General features: G+C 40.5%; 1 protein-coding gene across 2 annotated transcripts in view; it reads right to left on the bottom strand.

The window, feature by feature from the left end:
- Window positions 1-905: 905 nt before the first annotated feature.
- LOC137398606 (ubiquitin carboxyl-terminal hydrolase 20-like) overlaps window positions 906-18,638 on the bottom strand; it is a 50,098-nt gene continuing 32,365 nt past the window's right edge. For both annotated transcript variants that reach the window (XM_068084773.1, XM_068084774.1), the window contains 6 exons: window positions 11,409-11,477; window positions 11,150-11,312; window positions 10,246-10,467; window positions 9,644-9,827; window positions 7,127-7,294; window positions 906-1,331 (listed from right to left, as the gene is read on the bottom strand). In XM_068084773.1, the coding sequence (XP_067940874.1) occupies window positions 1,104-1,331; window positions 7,127-7,294; window positions 9,644-9,827; window positions 10,246-10,467; window positions 11,150-11,312; window positions 11,409-11,477 (1,034 nt within the window). In that variant the 3' untranslated portion in view covers window positions 906-1,103. The remainder of the gene's footprint in view (window positions 1,332-7,126; window positions 7,295-9,643; window positions 9,828-10,245; window positions 10,468-11,149; window positions 11,313-11,408; window positions 11,478-18,638) is intronic.

Here is an 18,638-nt window from a genome sequence, read left to right as displayed (position 1 = left end):
CGTGCTGTTTGTTTGCGAATGTATCATTGACTTGCTCGTTGCGGGTAATTTAGACCACGAGCCTCTCACAGTCAAACTTACTCTTTTCATAGTAGTGAAGACCCAAAAGCATCTTTTAGTGATCGGTAAACTGCACTGGTGTATCCTGATGGGTTACTACTGCATTCAATGGTATATTTTATTTGACTTTTTATTTAATATAACAATCAGTCAATAGTAGTTATTTGTTCAGCTGTTACTTTGAGTGATAGCCTAGCTCGTCATTCATCTCAAACTGCTCCAATCACAAATCCAGTCACAGTAAAGACAGAACTGTCGTGTCACAGTAAAGACGAAACTGTCGTGTCACAGTAAAGACAGAACTGTCGTGTTCCAGTAAAGACAGAACTGTGGTGTCACAGTAAAGACAGAACTGTCGTGTCACAGTAAAGACGAAACTGTCGTGTCACAGTAAAGACAGAACTGTGGTGTCACAGTAAAGACAGAACTGTAGTGTCACAGTAAAGACAGAACTGTTGTGTCACAGTAAAGATAGAGCTGTCGTGTCACAGTAAAGACAGAACTGTCATGTCACAGTAAAGACAGAACTGCCATGTCACAGTAAAGACAGAACTGTCATGTCACAGTAAAGACAGAGCTGTCATGTCACAGTAAAGACAGAACTGTCATGTCACAGTAAAGACAGAACTGTCATACCACAGTAAAGACAGAGCTGTCATGTCACAGTAAAGACAGAGCTGTCATGTCACAGTGAAGACAGAACTGTCGTGTCACAGTACAGATGGAACCATTGTGCCACAGTAAAGACGGAACCGCCGAATCACAGTAAAGATGGGATTTCCGCATCGCAGTGAGGACAGAAATTTCGTCTCTTGGATTGATGACAGACATAAAACATGTTATCAAGGCACACATATATTCACATGTTATCAAGGCACACATATATTCACATGTTATCAAAGCACACATATATTCACATGTTATCAAGGCACACATATATTCACGATAAGACAGTGCAAAGAATTATATAAAACTAGAGTTGATAAATAATAACAAAGCGCTACCACGGCTCCATGTTGAACTTTGACCTCAAGTAGCTATCGTCATGTTGACATGCTTTCTTTGAGTACGGCCACTTGCTCAGGTAATGCAATATGGGGTGCTGACTGACTCTTACAAGGCTGTTTGACAGATGTTGTAGACTGAGTACAGAGAGAAGCATCAGACTGGCTGACAGTGATGGACGTGGATGAAATCGCCCCATCTTCCTCAGGGGACACAGTTTTCTTAGAAATAGTGGATGATTCATCATCCGACTCAGGGTTACGACCCTGCAATGAGATGCATGACCTTTCATGAACACATTATAGCTATGTCAAGGCTGCTTCACACTATACTACAGTATGTCGGTGTTGAGCAGACAATACTTCGGTGATCGTCTGTGATAACAATGCTCACACTATCACATAGCTATCTGCATTTATATCAAAAAAAGCCCGCGACATAGCGTTCTTGTTACATAACACACTCACGGAAATAAAAAAATACTAGTCTCGCAGCAACTGTCATGGAAGAAAATATAGATCAAGCTATCCGTAACATTGCAAAGGCTGTTGTGGGTGTTCAGCAAATTGTCGAGAAAGTTTGACAGCTGCAATCTTTCCTGTCGTATCCGCCATGGCTCCACGATGTCATCAATTTATGGTGCACATGGTTGAGAGGACAACTCTGCCACACAGTGATACAGCGTAAACCAGCCTTTAGTTAACAACTTGATGATATGGGAATGATGACATAATAATAATAATATATGCTAATCACGCGAAGGCACCCAAAGTCAGCCTTTTACACTATTAGCATAGGAGCATACCATCTTCATGAGTCTGTATGCTGTGAGCAGCTAACTCCAAATTTGATTAGACCTAGCTGACAGGCTTCAAGTAAAGTCAATGCTTGCAAGGAAAAAGAAGGTAGGATTTACGCTGATCCTACACACGAGCATTACAAAATTTGTATATCAGTTTATGCTCAATTAGGGACATTTAAATTCAGCCACTTTCTTCTACATTGAATAAGACAAGCCAAACAACAAAATAAACAAAATACAATTTGTTATCAGAAACATAAATAAAGACATTTTCTTCAAACATCTATGCACTAGTTGAACAAACTAACTGTTGATGCAAATTGTTTGTATCACCTTTCAAAATGACAATACAGTATATCACAATGGCATCTGCTAGCAATTTTGGCTTATTTTAAGTCCTCCGTAGGCTAGTAACAGTGGCTAGTAACAGTGGCTAGTAACAGTGGCTAGTAACAGTGGCTAGTAACAGTGGCTAGTAACAGAGGCTAGTAACAGTGGCTAGTAACAGTGGCTAGTAACAGTGGCTAGTAACAGAGGCTGGTAACAGAGGCTAGTAACAGTGGCTAGTAACAGTGGCTAGTAACAGTGGCTAGTAACAGTGGCTAGTAACAGTGGCTAGTAACAGGTCGTGTTTAAACTACCAAGGTAAATCAAAATTTAAGACAAATTGTATATTCTGTTCACTTGGAATCAGGAGAATTGAATTCTCATTTGATGGTTTGCGAAGAGCACTGCTAGTGAACTGCTAGTGAACAGCTAGTGAACTGCTAGTGAACTGCTGGTAAACTGCTAGTGAACTGCTAGTAAACTGCTAGTGAACTGCTAGTAATAACATAGGATTTGCTCTAAACAAGATGAATAAGACTACTAAGTAAATTTAGCTTCTCTATTTCTAATATGCGAAAAAACAGCTTTTTATGTCTCTAGCCGAGTCAGTGGAAACACAGTGTATGTCTCTAACCGAGTCAGTGGAAACACAGTGCATGTCTCTAACCGAGTCAGTGGAAACACAGTGTATGTCTCTAACCGAGTCAGTGGAGACACAGTGTATATTTCTAGCCGAGTCAGTGGAGACACAGTGTATGTCTCTAACCGAGTCAGTGGAAACACAGTGTATATCTCTAGCCGAGTCAGTGGAAACACAGTGTATGTCTCTAGCCGAGTCAGTGGAGACACAGTGTATGTCTCTAACCGAGTCAGTGGAGACGCAGTGCATGTCTCTAGCCGAGTCAGTGGAAACACAGTGTATGTCTCTAGCCGAGTCAGTGGAAACACAGTGTATGTCTCTAACCGAGTCGGTGGAAACACAGTGCATGTCTCTAACCGAGTCAGTGGAGACACAGTGTATGTCTCTAGCCGAGTCAGTGGAGACACAGTGTATGTCTCTAACCGAGTCAGTGGAGACACAGTGTATGTCTCTAGCCGAGTCAGTGGAGACACAGTGTATGTCTCTAACCGAGTCAGTGGAGACACAGTGCATGTCTCTAGCCGAGTCAGTGGAGACACAGTGTATGTCTCTAACCGAGTCAGTGGAGACACAGTGTATATCTCTAGCCGAGTCAGTGGAAACACAGTGCATGTCTCTAGCCGAGTCAGTGGAGACGCAGTGCATGTCTCTAACCGAGTCAGTGGAGACACAGTGCATGTCTCTAGCCGAGTCAGTGGAGACACAGTGCATGTATCTAGCCGAGTCAGTGGAGACACAGTGTATGTCTCTAGCCGAGTCAGTGGAAACACAGTGTATGTCTCTAACCGAGTCGGTGGAAACACAGTGCTTGTCTCTAGCCGAGTCAGTGGAGACACAGTGTATGTATCTAGCCGAGTCAGTGGAGACACAGTGTATGTCTCTAGCCGAGTCAGTGGAAACACAGTGTATGTCTCTAACCGAGTCGGTGGAAACACAGTGCATGTCTCTAGCCGAGTCAGTGGAGACACAGTGTATGTCTCTAACCGAGTCAGTGGAGACACAGTGCATGTCTCTAGCCGAGTCAGTGGAAACACAGTGCATGTCTCTAGCCGAGTCAGTGGAGACACAGTGTATGTCTCTAACCGAGTCGGTGGAAACACAGTGTATGTCTCTAGCCGAGTCGGTGGAAACACAGTGCATGTATCTAGCCGAGTCAGTGGAGACACAGTGTATGTCTCTAGCCGAGTCAGTGGAGACACAGTGCATGTCTCTAGCCGAGTCAGTGGAGACACAGTGCATGTCTCTAGCCGAGTCAGTGGAGACACAGTGCATGTCTCTAGCCGAGTCAGTGGAGACACAGTGTATGTCTCTAGCCGAGTCAGTGGAGACACAGTGCATGTCTCTAGCCGAGTCAGTGGAGACACAGTGTATGTCTCTAGCCGAGTCAGTGGAGACACAGTGTATGTCTCTAACCGAGTCGGTGGAGACACAGTGCATGTCTCTAACCGAGTCAGTGGAGACACAGTGTATGTCTCTAGCCGAGTCAGTGGAGACACAGTGTATGTCTCTAGCCGAGTCAGTGGAGACACAGTGTATGTCTCTAGCCGAGTCAGTGGAGACACAGTGTATGTCTCTAACCGAGTCAGTGGAGACACAGTGCATGTCTCTAACCGAGCCAGTGGAGACACAGTGTATGTCTCTAGCCGAGTCGGTGGAGACACAGTGTATGTCTCTAGCCGAGTCAGTGGAGACACAGTGTATGTCTCTAACCGAGTCGGTGGAAACACAGTGCATGTCTCTAGCCGAGTCAGTGGAGACACAGTGCATGTCTCTAGCCGAGTCAGTGGAGACACAGTGCATGTATCTAGCCGAGTCAGTGGAAACACAGTGTATGTCTCTAACCGAGTCAGTGGAGACACAGTGTATGTCTCTAAGAACCGAGTCGGTGGAAACACAGTGCATGTCTCTAACCGAGTCAGTGGAGACACAGTGTATGTCTCTAGCCGAGTCAGTGGAGACACAGTGTATGTCTCTAACCGAGTCGGCGGAAACACAGTGCATGTCTCTAGCCGAGTCAGTGGAGACACAGTGTATGTCTCTAACCGAGTCGGTGGAAACACAGTGTATGTCTCTAACCGAGTCAGTGGAAACACAGTGTATGTCTCTAGCCGAGTCAGTGGAGACACAGTGTATGTCTCTAGCCGAGTCAGTGGAAACACAGTGTATGTCTCTAACCGAGTCAGTGGAGACACAGTGCATGTCTCTAGCCGAGTCAGTGGAGACACAGTGCATGTCTCTAGCCGAGTCAGTGGAGACACAGTGTATGTCTCTAGCTGAGTCAGTGGAGACACAGTGTATGTCTCTAGCTGAGTCAGTGGAAACACAGTGTATGTCTCTAGCCGAGTCAGTGGAGACACAGTGCATGTCTCTAGCCGAGTCAGTGGAGACACAGTGCATGTCTCTAGCCGAGTCAGTGGAGACACAGTGCATGTCTCTAGCCGAGTCAGTGGAGACACAGTGTATGTCTCTAGCCGAGTCAGTGGAAACACAGTGTATGTCTCTAGCCGAGTCAGTGGAGACACGGTGTATGTCTCTAGCCGAGTCAGTGGAGACACAGTGTATGTCTCTAGCCGAGTCAGTGGAGACACAGTGTATGTCTCTAACCGAGTCAGTGGAGACACAGTGCATGTCTCTAGCCGAGTCAGTGGAAACACAGTGCATGTCTCTAGCTGAGTCAGTGGAGACACAGTGTATGTCTCTAGCTGAGTCAGTGGAGACACAGTGTATGTCTCTAGCCGAGTCAGTGGAAACACAGTGTATGTCTCTAACCGAGTCGGTGGAAACACAGTGCATGTCTCTAGCCGAGTCAGTGGAGACACAGTGTATGTCTCTAGCTGAGTCAGTGGAGACACAGTGTATGTCTCTAGCCGAGTCAGTGGAAACACAGTGTATGTCTCTAGCCGAGTCAGTGGAGACACAGTGTATGTCTCTAGCTGAGTCAGTGGAGACACAGTGTATGTCTCTAACCGAGTCAGTGGAGACACAGTGCATGTCTCTAGCCGAGTCAGTGGAGACACAGTGCATGTCTCTAGCCGAGTCAGTGGAGACACAGTGCATGTCTCTAACCGAGTCAGTGGAGACACAGTGTATGTCTCTAACCGAGTCAGTGGAGACACAGTGTATGTCTCTAACCGAGTCAGTGGAGACACAGTGCATGTCTCTAGCCGAGTCAGTGGAGACACAGTGCATGTATCTAGCCGAGTCAGTGGAAACACAGTGTATGTCTCTAGCCGAGTCAGTGGAGACACAGTGCATGTCTCTAACCGAGTCAGTGGAGACACAGTGTATGTCTCTAACCGAGTCGGTGGAAACACAGTGCATGTCTCTAGCCGAGTCAGTGGAGACACAGTGTATGTCTCTAACCGAGTCGGTGGAAACACAGTGTATGTCTCTAACCGAGTCAGTGGAAACACAGTGTATGTCTCTAGCCGAGTCAGTGGAGACACAGTGTATATCTCTAGCCGAGTCAGTGGAAACACAGTGTATGTCTCTAGCCGAGTCAGTGGAGACACAGTGTATGTCTCTAACCGAGTCAGTGGAGACGCAGTGCATGTCTCTAGCCGAGTCAGTGGAAACACAGTGTATGTCTCTAGCCGAGTCAGTGGAAACACAGTGTATGTCTCTAACCGAGTCGGTGGAAACACAGTGCATGTCTCTAGCCGAGTCAGTGGAAACACAGTGCATGTCTCTAACCGAGTCGGTGGAAACACAGTGCATGTCTCTAGCCGAGTCAGTGGAGACACAGTGTATGTCTCTAACCGAGTCAGTGGAAACACAGTGTATGTCTCTAGCCGAGTCAGTGGAAACATTCAATTTAACCAAAATAGTAATCAACTAACAGCTGCTGTCGATGTGATTTTGAGAATGCAGTTGACACTGTTTCCATTACGGGAATCATGTGGATTTGGAGTTGTGCACACATTGAGTTACCGTTCGATAACTCGATGTTTCAATGGAAATTCGCGTGTTGCGTTGCGATTAACACGGGTGCTTTGTTAAAAACATGAGATATTTCAAGCTAAAGGTCATAGCGACGGCTATTCGGAACTGCTCAAATCGAAACAAGAATGACTGAAGTGATAAAAACGTTTAAAATGGAATGGCTTGCGCGGCGTTTCTTGCGCATCACTCGCAAGTGCTGCTTCCATCTTTCGCAAGCATAAAACATTGGTTAAGAATGTTTGCAGACTTGCCATTTTCATGTTGCGGATGCAAACTTGATGCGTAGTGATTGAAAGTCATCAAAGACTTTGTATACAATTGGACCAGATTTGAAAGTAACCGGCACTTACAGAGCTGATAATAGCTTCAGGACCTCCGCCATATGTTTCCTTTAAGAAACGCCATGTCGGCCCATTGACCGAGTAGGAATACTGCTGCCTGCCCCTCCTGATGTCGACAGCCTTCTGTGCCGCTATGCTCTTGTTGTCTATCGGGCCGGGTGGTATGCTCACTTGGCCCTACAGTAAATAAACACTCACACTAAAGGTGAAAACACACTAGACGATATTTAGCGCGATATCGCGCTGCGTGGCGGTAATCTGCGCTAGAACTCGCTCATGCAGAGCAATAACGCTAGACTTTCTCTATACAGCTTTATTACTAGCGAGATGCATTTCGATTGGTTGGTTTTCCCCAGAAGACAATTTTATGGCGGGTTATTAATTTTTATCGATGTTCACCAACGTACAGCAGCGATAATTTGCTATTCTGATACTATTGAAACATCATCAAAACGAACACTGAATAGTTCATAAATTTAATAATAGCACTTCCAGTCTTGTACACCATAACAAACAAAAACTACAAATAATCCGAGTTGAAAACTAACATTTGGAGTCAATCGTTGCGCAGGTTGACCATCTTGAGAATGGTAAATATTTAATATAGTAAGTATAAAAAATTACTATAGAATATATACATAAATCGTAAATTATTAGTTAAAAATACAAAAATCGTTTTTTTCTTATTTCTACTTGTAGTGTACAATCCGTGAAAGTGAGAAATTTTAATAACAAAAGCGGCAGTTGTTTACGCTGTTGCCTAGACGGCGCCATATTGACTTACCTAAATTTATTAACTCCGAAGAAACTAATGATACGGTATTTTATTGGCAGTTTGTGAGCGTACCCAAGTTTGCCGGTGAATCGTTCCATGTGTGTTTAGGCAGACGCCAGCGATATCTCCACCTTCCTCATAATGCTCGCGATAAAATCGCCTAGTGTGTTTGGACCATGAGACTTGTTTAAAGTACTAGACTACCTTGAAGGGCACCTTGACTAACTCTAAAGCAAATTCCTTTGCGTGGTAGAATCTAGGGAGACTAGCAGCGGCCACCTTGTTAACCTTTAAACCACTTTGAGTCAACTTTGAATCAACCTGAATACCTCCTGACACTGTCACCAAAACATGCTTATACAACTGTATTAAAATTCACAAACAAATACCATAAATTCCCATGTACAAGCCGCAGCAGCGAACCAAAAATTTTGTTTAAGATTTTAAGCTGCGGCATATACACATATTCTACAAACTATATATATATATGTATAATTATATATATAATTTATATAATATATTATATATATAAATATATATATAATATATATATAAATATATATATATATTTGTTTACTTTTCACTACATTTGAGGTTACGGTACCTTTTTGAATGCGCAAACGCTAAAAATAATTTATTCAACAATAAGATTCTAGGAAATACGCAGTAAGTGTAGTCACGTAATGGGCTTTGTAGTTTTCAAAGCTACATTCACCACTTTCCATTTAAACCCGGCCGGCACACTATTATACCCTTCTTGAAGACATGGGTGACAAAATTTGTTCTCTGATTTGATCATTTGATTTGTTAATTGTTTCCTGTGGTGTGCTGAAGGCGTAAAACATTCTATTCAAAGGCGAGAACACCATTGGTCGATTGCCACTTTGTCTGCCAACGCATACGCGTGGCAGACAGAAATGACAGACTTGGTGAATGACTAACTTAAGGCTAAATTAAGTGTGTTAAATTAGTGAAAAGTAGAAAATCGAAAGAGGGGCTTCTATGTGTTGTACGCTTGTAACTCAAAAACAACTTTCATAACGGCGTATACACGAGGAGTTACAGTAATCATACCGGCTTATACACGAGGAGTTACAGTAATCATAACGGCGTATACATGAAAAGTTACAGTAATCATAACGGCTTATACAGGAGGAGTTACAGTAATCATAACGGCTTATACATGAGAAGTTACAGTAATCATAACGGCTTATACAGGAGGAGTTACAGTAATCATAACGGCTTATACATGAGGAGTTACAGTAATCATACTGGCTTATACACGAGAAGTTACAGTAATCATATAAACAACTAACAGGCCGCAACCTAGTCACTAGTGAGTAAAAAGCCACCATCTTTTAAGTGCATGACTTGAGCAAACTTCTACATTTTAATGCTACTACTGTTGTTCATTATGAATCACATAAAGGTTTGAATTGCAGCACCAAAACAAGAATAACTGTTTATTTATACAGCGAGTCAGCAGCCGAGTTGTTTCCCAAAAAATTTCACTACCACCAGAATAGGAGTTGTCTACACCAGAGTAGGAGTTGTTTACTTGTTTAAGGCTGTTCATGATTTTTGTACTTGTTGAGCTGATTTAACATGACTAAAACTGTGTGGAAAGTCAGTAGCAGACCTACCGTAGCATATCTCAGTAGCAGACCTACCGTAGCATATCTTAGTAGCAGACCTACCGTAGCATATCTCAGTAGCAGACCTACCGTAGCATATCTTAGTAGCAGACCTACCGTAGCATATCTTTCCCACCTCATGAGCCACCTCGCATCTACTGCATATATATGATTCGCCGTGCGATTATAAAGCATACGATATGTGTCGTACTCTTGCCTCTGCCTTCTTGTATTTTCATCGATATTAGCCTGACACGTGGCACATTTGGTAAGGCTGTTGACAGGCGGGCCCCCACCATACCTAATAACATACCACAGCGCTTTTGTCTACATTCTGTGAGCAAATGGAACGCTGAAAGACTGAGAAATTAAACAACTCACTACTTTTGGATGTTAACTAATTGCAGATAACACTTACTATTCATCTCACTACAAATAACACTTACTACTCATTGATGTGAGCTCACTGCAGATAACACTTACTACTCATTGATGTGAGCTCACTGCAGATAACACTTACTACTCATTGATGTGAGCTCACTGCAGATAACACTTACTACTCATTGATGTGAGCTCACTGCAGATAACACTTACTACTCATTGATGTGAGCTCACTGCAGATAACACTTACAGTACTATATCAAATCAAGCAATTCACTACGAAGATATAATCTAGAACCCTTTAACAGATGACACAGACGGACAAAATATGTACTTACCTTATGTAGAGTGACTCCCAATTTTCAGCCGAAAGAGCAACGACCCTTTCATAAACCATACTGTACTCAGTTGGCCGAACAAAGCCGTGCACACATAAAAAATCTGAGCAGTTACTGATTGGCCCTGGATCGACCAATGAGAAGAATTTTAAGAGCCAGAGTTTTGAGATGTAGAACTGGAGAAGGTGGTCGTTCTGGCTGACCTGGAGTTGAGCAAGAAGTCTGAAACAGACCAGAGCATCGCATCATCGAATGCCAGATTATGAGTAGAGAAGTTGAATGTCTAAAACTACAAATCAAGGAGAAACTCATTTTTTAAAATTTCACGGCCATTACGAAGCTCTCCAGTCTCAGACTGCAGTTATCCAGCAAAGAGAAGAAATTCTGGAAGAAAAAATGGTAACCTGTGAATAATTTAAAAGTCACTTCATCTCTAAAATTTGAAGATATCATTCGTAGGAGTCATTATTCCTTGAGAGAAACGAATACAGGTCTACTTCCTGTCTACATAGAATTATGAGACTGCGTGTTATTGAGTGTTATTGAGTGTGTATTATTAATATTGTTAGTGTTATTGAGTTCTATAAGCTTAGAGCTTCAAAATGATATTCAGTTGAAAAGGAATCATGTTATCCTAAGTGCTTTCATAATCGATAAAAAGTAGTTAATAAGGCCTATAATCATGGGACATAAATAGACGACTAGGTTTGAAAGTTTTACTAGACAAAATATTGTCTCACCAAACTGACAAACTGAAGTTGGACGATTTCCTGTCCGCGTACAGACTGAGCTGCATGAGTTCATTTAGCAAAAAGGTCAGTTTAAGGTCAGATGCTTCAAAGTGTTAAACCGCAATATGGCAACCCTAGGCCTTTGTTAGCGTGCATATGACATGACAACTCACTGGTTTCTGAAGGATACACACATAGACGCGTCTTTGCTGTAGAAAAGCACGTAAGCCTCACAGCCCTTAACGACCTGCGACGAGACTTCACATACATACTGGTCGTCGTACTCATACCAGGCCTGATTAGCTGGATGCCTCGCATACGCCTTGTAGTGTCCACCTGAATGAAAAATTCATATGGAGGCTTACATATACATGTACATTGAGATAACTGCAACAGATCGACATAAAATAACTCATAACTTGAGGCACTGACCGGCGAAGGATCCAAGGTGACAGATGACGCCAGTGAGACGGTAGCGGCCATCACAATATGGTTCAGTATCTACAATCAGCACAGATAACATTGCTAGTATTTACAGCACAGGTAACATCGCTAGTATTTACAGCACAGTTAACATCACTAGTATTTACAGCGCAGGTAACATCACTAGTATTTACAGCGCAGGTAACATCGCTAGTATTAACAGCGCAGGTAACATTGCTAGTATTTACAGCACAGGTAACATTGCTAGTATTTACAGTGCAGGTAAAATTGCTAGTATTAACAACACAGGTAACATCGCTAGTATTTACAGCACAGGTAACATTGCTAGTATTTACAGCGCGGGTAACATTGCTAGTATTAACAGCGCAGGTAACATTGCTAGTATTAACAGCGCGGGTAACATTGCTAGTATTTACAGCGCAGGTAACATTGCTAGTATTAACAGCGCAGGTAACATTGCTAGTATTTACAGTGCAGGTAACATTGCTAGTATTTACAGCGCAGGTAACATTGCTAGTATTTACAGCGAAGGTAACATTGCTAGTATTAACAGCGCAGGTAACATTGCTAGTATTAACAACACAGGTAACATCGCTAGTATTTACAGCACAGGTAACATTGCTAGTATTTACAGCGCGGGTAACATTGCTAGTATTAACAGCGCAGGTAACATTGCTAGTATTAACAGCGCGGGTAACATTGCTAGTATTTACAGCGCAGGTAACATTGCTAGTATTAACAGCGCAGGTAACATTGCTAGTATTTACAGTGCAGGTAACATTGCTAGTATTTACAGCGAAGGTAACATTGCTAGTATTAAAAACACATGTAACATCGCTAGTATTTACAGCGCAGGTAACATCGCTAGTATTTACAGCGCAGGTAACATCGCTAGTATTAACAGCGCAGATAACATTGCTAGTATTAACAGCACAGGTAACATTGCTAGTATTAACAGCGCAGGTAACATTGCTAGTATTAACAACACAGGTAACATCGCTAGTATTTGCAGCGCAGGTAACATCGCTAGTATTTACAACGCAGGTAACATCGCTAGTATTAACAGCGCAGGTAACATTGCTAGTATTAACAGCGCAGATAACATTGCTAGTATTAACAGCGCAGGAAACATTGCTAGTATTTACAGCACAGGTAACATTGCTAGTATTTACAGTGCAGGTAACATTGCTAGTATTAACAACACAGGTAACATCGCTAGTATTTACAGTGCGGGTAACATTGCTAGTATTAACAGCGCGGGTAACATTGCTAGTATTAACAACACAGGTAACATCGCTAGTATTTACAGCACAGGTAACATTGCTAGTATTAACAGTGCAGGTAACATTGCTAGTATTAACAACACAGGTAACATCGCTAGTATTTACAGCGCAGGTAACATTGCTAGTATTTACAGCACAGGTAACATTGCTAGTATTTACAGCGCAGGTAACATTGCTAGTATTTACAGTGCAGGTAACATTGCCAGTATTAACAGCGCAGGTAACATCGCTAGTATTTACAGCGCAGGTAACATTGCTAGTATTAACAGCGCAGATAACATTGCTAGTATTAACAGCGCGGGTAACATTGCTAGTATTTACAGCGCAGGTAACATTGCTAGTATTTACAGCGCAGGTAACATTGCTAGTATTAACAGCGCAGGTAACATTGCTAGTATTAACAGCGCGGGTAACATTGCTAGTATTTACAGCGCAGGTAACATTGCTAGTATTAACAGCGCAGGTAACATGGCTAGTATTTACAGTGCAGGTAACATTGCTAATATTAACAACACAGGTAACATTGCTAGTATTAACAGCGCAGGTAACATTGCTAGTACAGTAATCCTCCACTTTTCGCGGTTAATGAAGACCGGCCTCCCCGTGATATGTGAAAAGCCACGAAATAGAAACTAATTTTTAAGGTACATGTATGAGCCAGATTGTAACACCGGAACACTTGAATTGTTTTCTAAACATAATGTATTTACTTCTTATGTAATAAGTAAGTAAATTGAAGTTATCTTGACTGACTTCCAGTTTATATTTCAACTTAGTTCCAGTATTTAAAGCCAGAGAATGCACTTAAGTAGTACAGAATTAGTTTGGACTTCATCTGGCCTGAATACTTGTACTGTGTATACTGTGAATACTGAGTGCTTGTGATCAACTGGGTGGAAAAGGAAGTCACATGTTTGTAAATGTATTCCCTGTATATAATAGCTAAATGCCCGCGTTGCCCGGCGTAATAAAAGTCTTTGCACAGATAATTTATTGTTAATTAACATATAATAAGGTAAGTGTGGAGTTACCATACATATAATAACAGTTACCACTCCAAACTTACCACAGAACCTTCCGTTCCCCCTCAGGTTTTCAAACTTAGTCAAACAACTCTTTCACAACACAAGTCAACTTTCAAACTTCCATATCATAAGGAAAATGTTTTGTGCAAGTCAAATAAATTGAAAAACAAAATAAAACAACTATAAAGGGTTTAGATGTAAATGTGAAATAATTAGCAAGTAATAGCTGAATTGAGTCTGTTTTGCTACGATTACAATATGAGATGATTCGGTAATGATACAATTAATATGAACTGAGAAAACAAAATAAAATTCTGAATACGTTGAATTAATAATAACAATTCGTGCATAGAAATGTGTATATAAAAAAGGTTACTGTTCCACCAGAAGCTGGACTGTGTTTGTCTGGTACATTGCCTGGGGAATGGAGAGAGAATGTAGAGGCTGTTCCTACTCGAGATAACACAATTGTCCGCGTAGAAAGTATTAGCCTGTACTGATTTAGCAATTGAACCTTACGAAAAAATGGAAATAGAAGTGTAACGCACATTTGAAATTGAAATGGCACATTTAAAAATTACAAATTAAAAAAATAGGTAATAGTAGCGAAAATTATTTTTTAAGCAATTTCAAACAACAACATTACTGAGAGCGGTGTACAGGTGGGATGTAGTACTGAGAGCGGAGTACAGGTGGGATGAAACACTCAGAATATCAACGCTGTAAGAATGCCGGCGCAAGTAGCAATTGCATCCGTAACTGATAACTTAAAACCGTTCTCTAGAAATTTCATAGATGTTTTCTGTTAAAGGTTTACTTGCAACAAAATTCACATTACAGTTATTGGGTAACAAAAGGTTCGCCATGTCTTAGTCTGCTGTGTTGAAGGTTCAAAATATGTGGACATGTGATTACAAGCTCTTGAAAGCTTTATTTTGATGACATACTCAACTCGATGTGGTTATTGTATCAAAGGCTCAATATAACACTTCTCGTAGCACTAGTTTATGACAAACACTTCGAGTTCTACAGGAAAGCCCTTATCAAATATAGATGCTCGCTACTTAACAGTTTCGTTTCAGCTTGGTCTAATCATGTAGCTGTAATCTGATCGTGCAAAAAATAATTTTCGCCAAATGGCACGAACAATTTCTGCAGCATTTTCCAACCATCACAGGTGCCCAACAGGCTCCTCGTGTTCATCAAAGGATGATATGCACCCCCCTCGAGCTAAAGTTAAAAAATTAAACTGATTTTTAGGCTAGGTTTTGAGATATCAGTGCTCAAAGTGACAGCATTACAATGATAATGAAATAGATGTGTGAGGACAATAGACATGGTTTTATTGAATGCGTGAAGTTTATTTGTGAAAATATTTCGACGAATGAGGTTGCGTGAAAGTGTAAACAGAAGCCATCGTGTGCAACTATGTCCCATTTGAGCCATTTTGAGAGATTCTGTGACGGCTGCGATTAAATGTTCGTTATTGAGCTTTTAAGAGCTTGTAATCACATTTCCACATATTTTGAACCTACAACACAACAGAGCAAGATATGATGAATCTTTTGATCCAAATAACTGTAATGTAAACTTTGTTGCAAGTCAACCTTTAAAGAACTGTTTACACACAAATGGAGTGTATATATCCTTAATATCTATATATATATAACATCCTTAATATCTAGCCGATATTAAGGATGTTAATACCATATACTAGAAATTCCCTGTCATACAGCCCACGACCCACTTATAATGGAATAAGTGATAACGGAAAAAAGAAATGGCAGTGCTGGTTGTTGAAAAAGTAGTTGTCAGCAGGAATTGGCAGAGTATAGTGTAAATGAAAGTTGTTCGAGATGACATAAAATAAGTTTGAGGGAGCACGACTTCACAAAGGTGCAAATAGCAATTTCAACAAATATAGAAAAGTTAGATAATTTCAGCGTTCTATTAAAGGTCATGCAGTCTAGTCTCCTCTCTTTTACGTTGTAAGATTTGGTCATTGATAGCTAATCGAGTGATGCGCTCCCTAGCGAAGTTGTTATCAAATAAATCATTAATGTTTTGAACTCGAGAGAGAGCAACAGACGATATCCCAGCAGTCATTTCGTGGTGTCCTATATCAATGACAGCCTTAGCCATGGTAAGACCTTGACTCGTTCTCTATGTTGACGTTGACTATGTTCTCGTCATAAAGGGGTATTGTAGTTCAGCCCTAGCTTGTACATAAGTTGGAAAGAATTTCGGCTAACGTTTTAAATAATTTAATGAAACCTTCGGTGAATGGACAAAAAAACATAGGCTGATAAACTGTGTACCACAATTTCTTACCTGTAAATCGGTCTACGCCTCAAACGGTCTATGTTCATTACAGAAACCTTCCGATAAATTCGATTACAAGTAAACAATACCATAGACTAGTGAAATGAGCACGGTTTTCTCATGAAATGCGCACTGCTAAATAGTTCTACTATCTGTCGCACGACTTTATTGGCGTATCGTAGGCCGGTCTTAACTTTTATTAAACCAAGCTTTTCAAGCGTTTTGTGGCGATTTTCGGCCAAATGAATCTGTCTATTTGTGTATATTCCGATCAGATGGGTAAGTTTTAAGATACTGTCGACAATTTACAAAGATTTGGTAACATCTTTAAATAGGCTTATATGTGTTTTGTATCGTTATTATACTTTAACGACTCTACAAAACGATGGTAAAATTTGTTGAAGAGATTTCGAAACAAGGGTTTGCGACGTTGTTGATGAATAATTTTTGTAAGTTGTGTGCACATGCATTTATCATAGAAACTCTCAAACTTCGCTCCGCTCGTTTGGTCGTGGGATTAACGTTGGGCACTGAACACGGTAGCAGCTGTAGTTCTGTAGCCTGTGGCTCAGTGGTTTGGGCATTAGTTTATGGTCAGTAGGCCAGTGAAATGGGTCACATAAGGACCATTGAGGTCTTTGGAAGGGCATCCAACCACAATTGCTCCTGTACTTAGTCGGGTTGTCGGTGACTAAACCTACTCTCCTTATCTGCGCTCTAGAGTGGACGAGAAGAGAGGCTAGAAGCCCTGCAGGACTAAAAACAAAACCTGACAAAGGGCAGAGAAGCTCCTCTGCGAGCCAACAGCCAGCTAGCTAGAGATGGTGCTTCACTAAAAACGCAATGACAATTGTGTTGTATAAAAAGGCAATGGCAAACCACTGTTGAAACCTGCCTAGGAAAGTCATGGTTATAGGAAGTGAGAGAGAACCAAGAGCGCAGTTCTCACACGACATGATACTTAAAGAGACGAGCATATACTGTCACCCGACTGAACACACATTTCTTTGAAATACTAACAATAAGGACACCAACAAATAAATTTGTGACACAGGAACTTAGCGATGACTGCACTGATTGACTCTGAATAATGAAATATACCTTGACTGATTTCAAATTTAAATTATGTCTGAAGTGATACAATCCTAACCACCAGACTCAAAAGTATCCCGATATCAAGTCCCATACTATAATATACAGTAGATGCCTGTCTAACATAAACCCTTTATTATGTCAACTCCACATAACGTAAAGAATTCTATATAACGTAAAGAATTTTATATAATATAAAGAATTCTATATAATGTAAAGAATTCTATATAACGTAAAGCATTCTATATAACGTAAAGAATTTTATATAATGTAAAGAATTCTATATAACGTAAAGAATTCTATATAACGTAAAGAATTCTATATAACGTAAAGAATTCTATGTAGCGTAAAGAATTCTATATAACGTAAAGAATTCTATATAACGTAAAGAATTCTACATAACGTAAAGAATTCTATATAACATAAAGAATTCTATATAATGTAAAGAAATCTATATATAACATAAAGAATTCTATATAACGTAAAGAATTCTATATAACGTAAAGAATTCTATATAACGTAAAGAATTCTATATAACGTAAAGAAATTATGTAAAGTTTTTGTTTTGTATTACATAAGAGATTCCAAGTAACGTAAAGTGTGAAGTCAGTGCAAGTTCTCAAATTCCATTATTAAAATTTAAATTCAAATACTCAAATTCCATTATTCAAATTCAAATACTCAAATTCCATTATTGAAATTCCAATTCAAATACTCAAATTCCATTATTAAAATTCAAATACACAAATTCCGTTATTCAAATTTGATTTGAGTAAGAATCTCATAGTTAGCCTTAAAAGTATCACTTTTACTCACTGCCGCACCTTTACCTCTCTTGGAAGAGAAAAACAACATGTAGGGTATCTTTTAATCTTAATCATTTCATTGTAACATAAACCTCGTAGCCTAGAAACAAAGTGAAACCTCGTGGCCTAGAAACAAAGTGAAACCTCGCGGCCTAGAAACAAAGTGAAACCTCGCGGCCTAGAAACAAAGTGAAACCTCGCGGCCTAGAAACAAAGTGAAACCTCGCGGCCTAGAAACAAAGTGAAACCTCGCGGCCTAGAAACAAAGTGAAAACTCGATTTAAATTGACACGGATGGTGTGGAGCACTCATCAATTTGACATAAAATTACTGTAACTATGAGCTCTAAACTTTATGACAAAAAGGTACAAAAAGGAGAAAAGTTGTCGATACAAATCAATAATACCACAGTTATTGTACGAACAGTTATTGTACGTACAGTTATTGTACGTACAGTTATTGTACGTACAGTTATTGTACGTTACGTACAGTTATTGTACGTACAGTTATTGTACGTACAGTTATTGTACGTTACGTACAGTTATTGTACGTACAGTTATTGTACGTACAGTCATTGTACGTACAGTTATTGTACGTACAGTTATTGTACGTACAGTCATTGTACGTACAGTTATTGTACGTACAGTTATTGTACGTACATTTATTGTACGTACAGTCATTGAATGAAAA

This window comes from Watersipora subatra, chromosome 6, assembly GCF_963576615.1.
Source record: "Watersipora subatra chromosome 6, tzWatSuba1.1, whole genome shotgun sequence".
NCBI lineage: Eukaryota > Metazoa > Bryozoa > Gymnolaemata > Cheilostomatida > Watersiporidae > Watersipora > Watersipora subatra.
The sequence above is the reverse complement of the archived record's forward strand: the minus strand, read 5'-3'. Positions and strand labels throughout refer to the sequence as shown.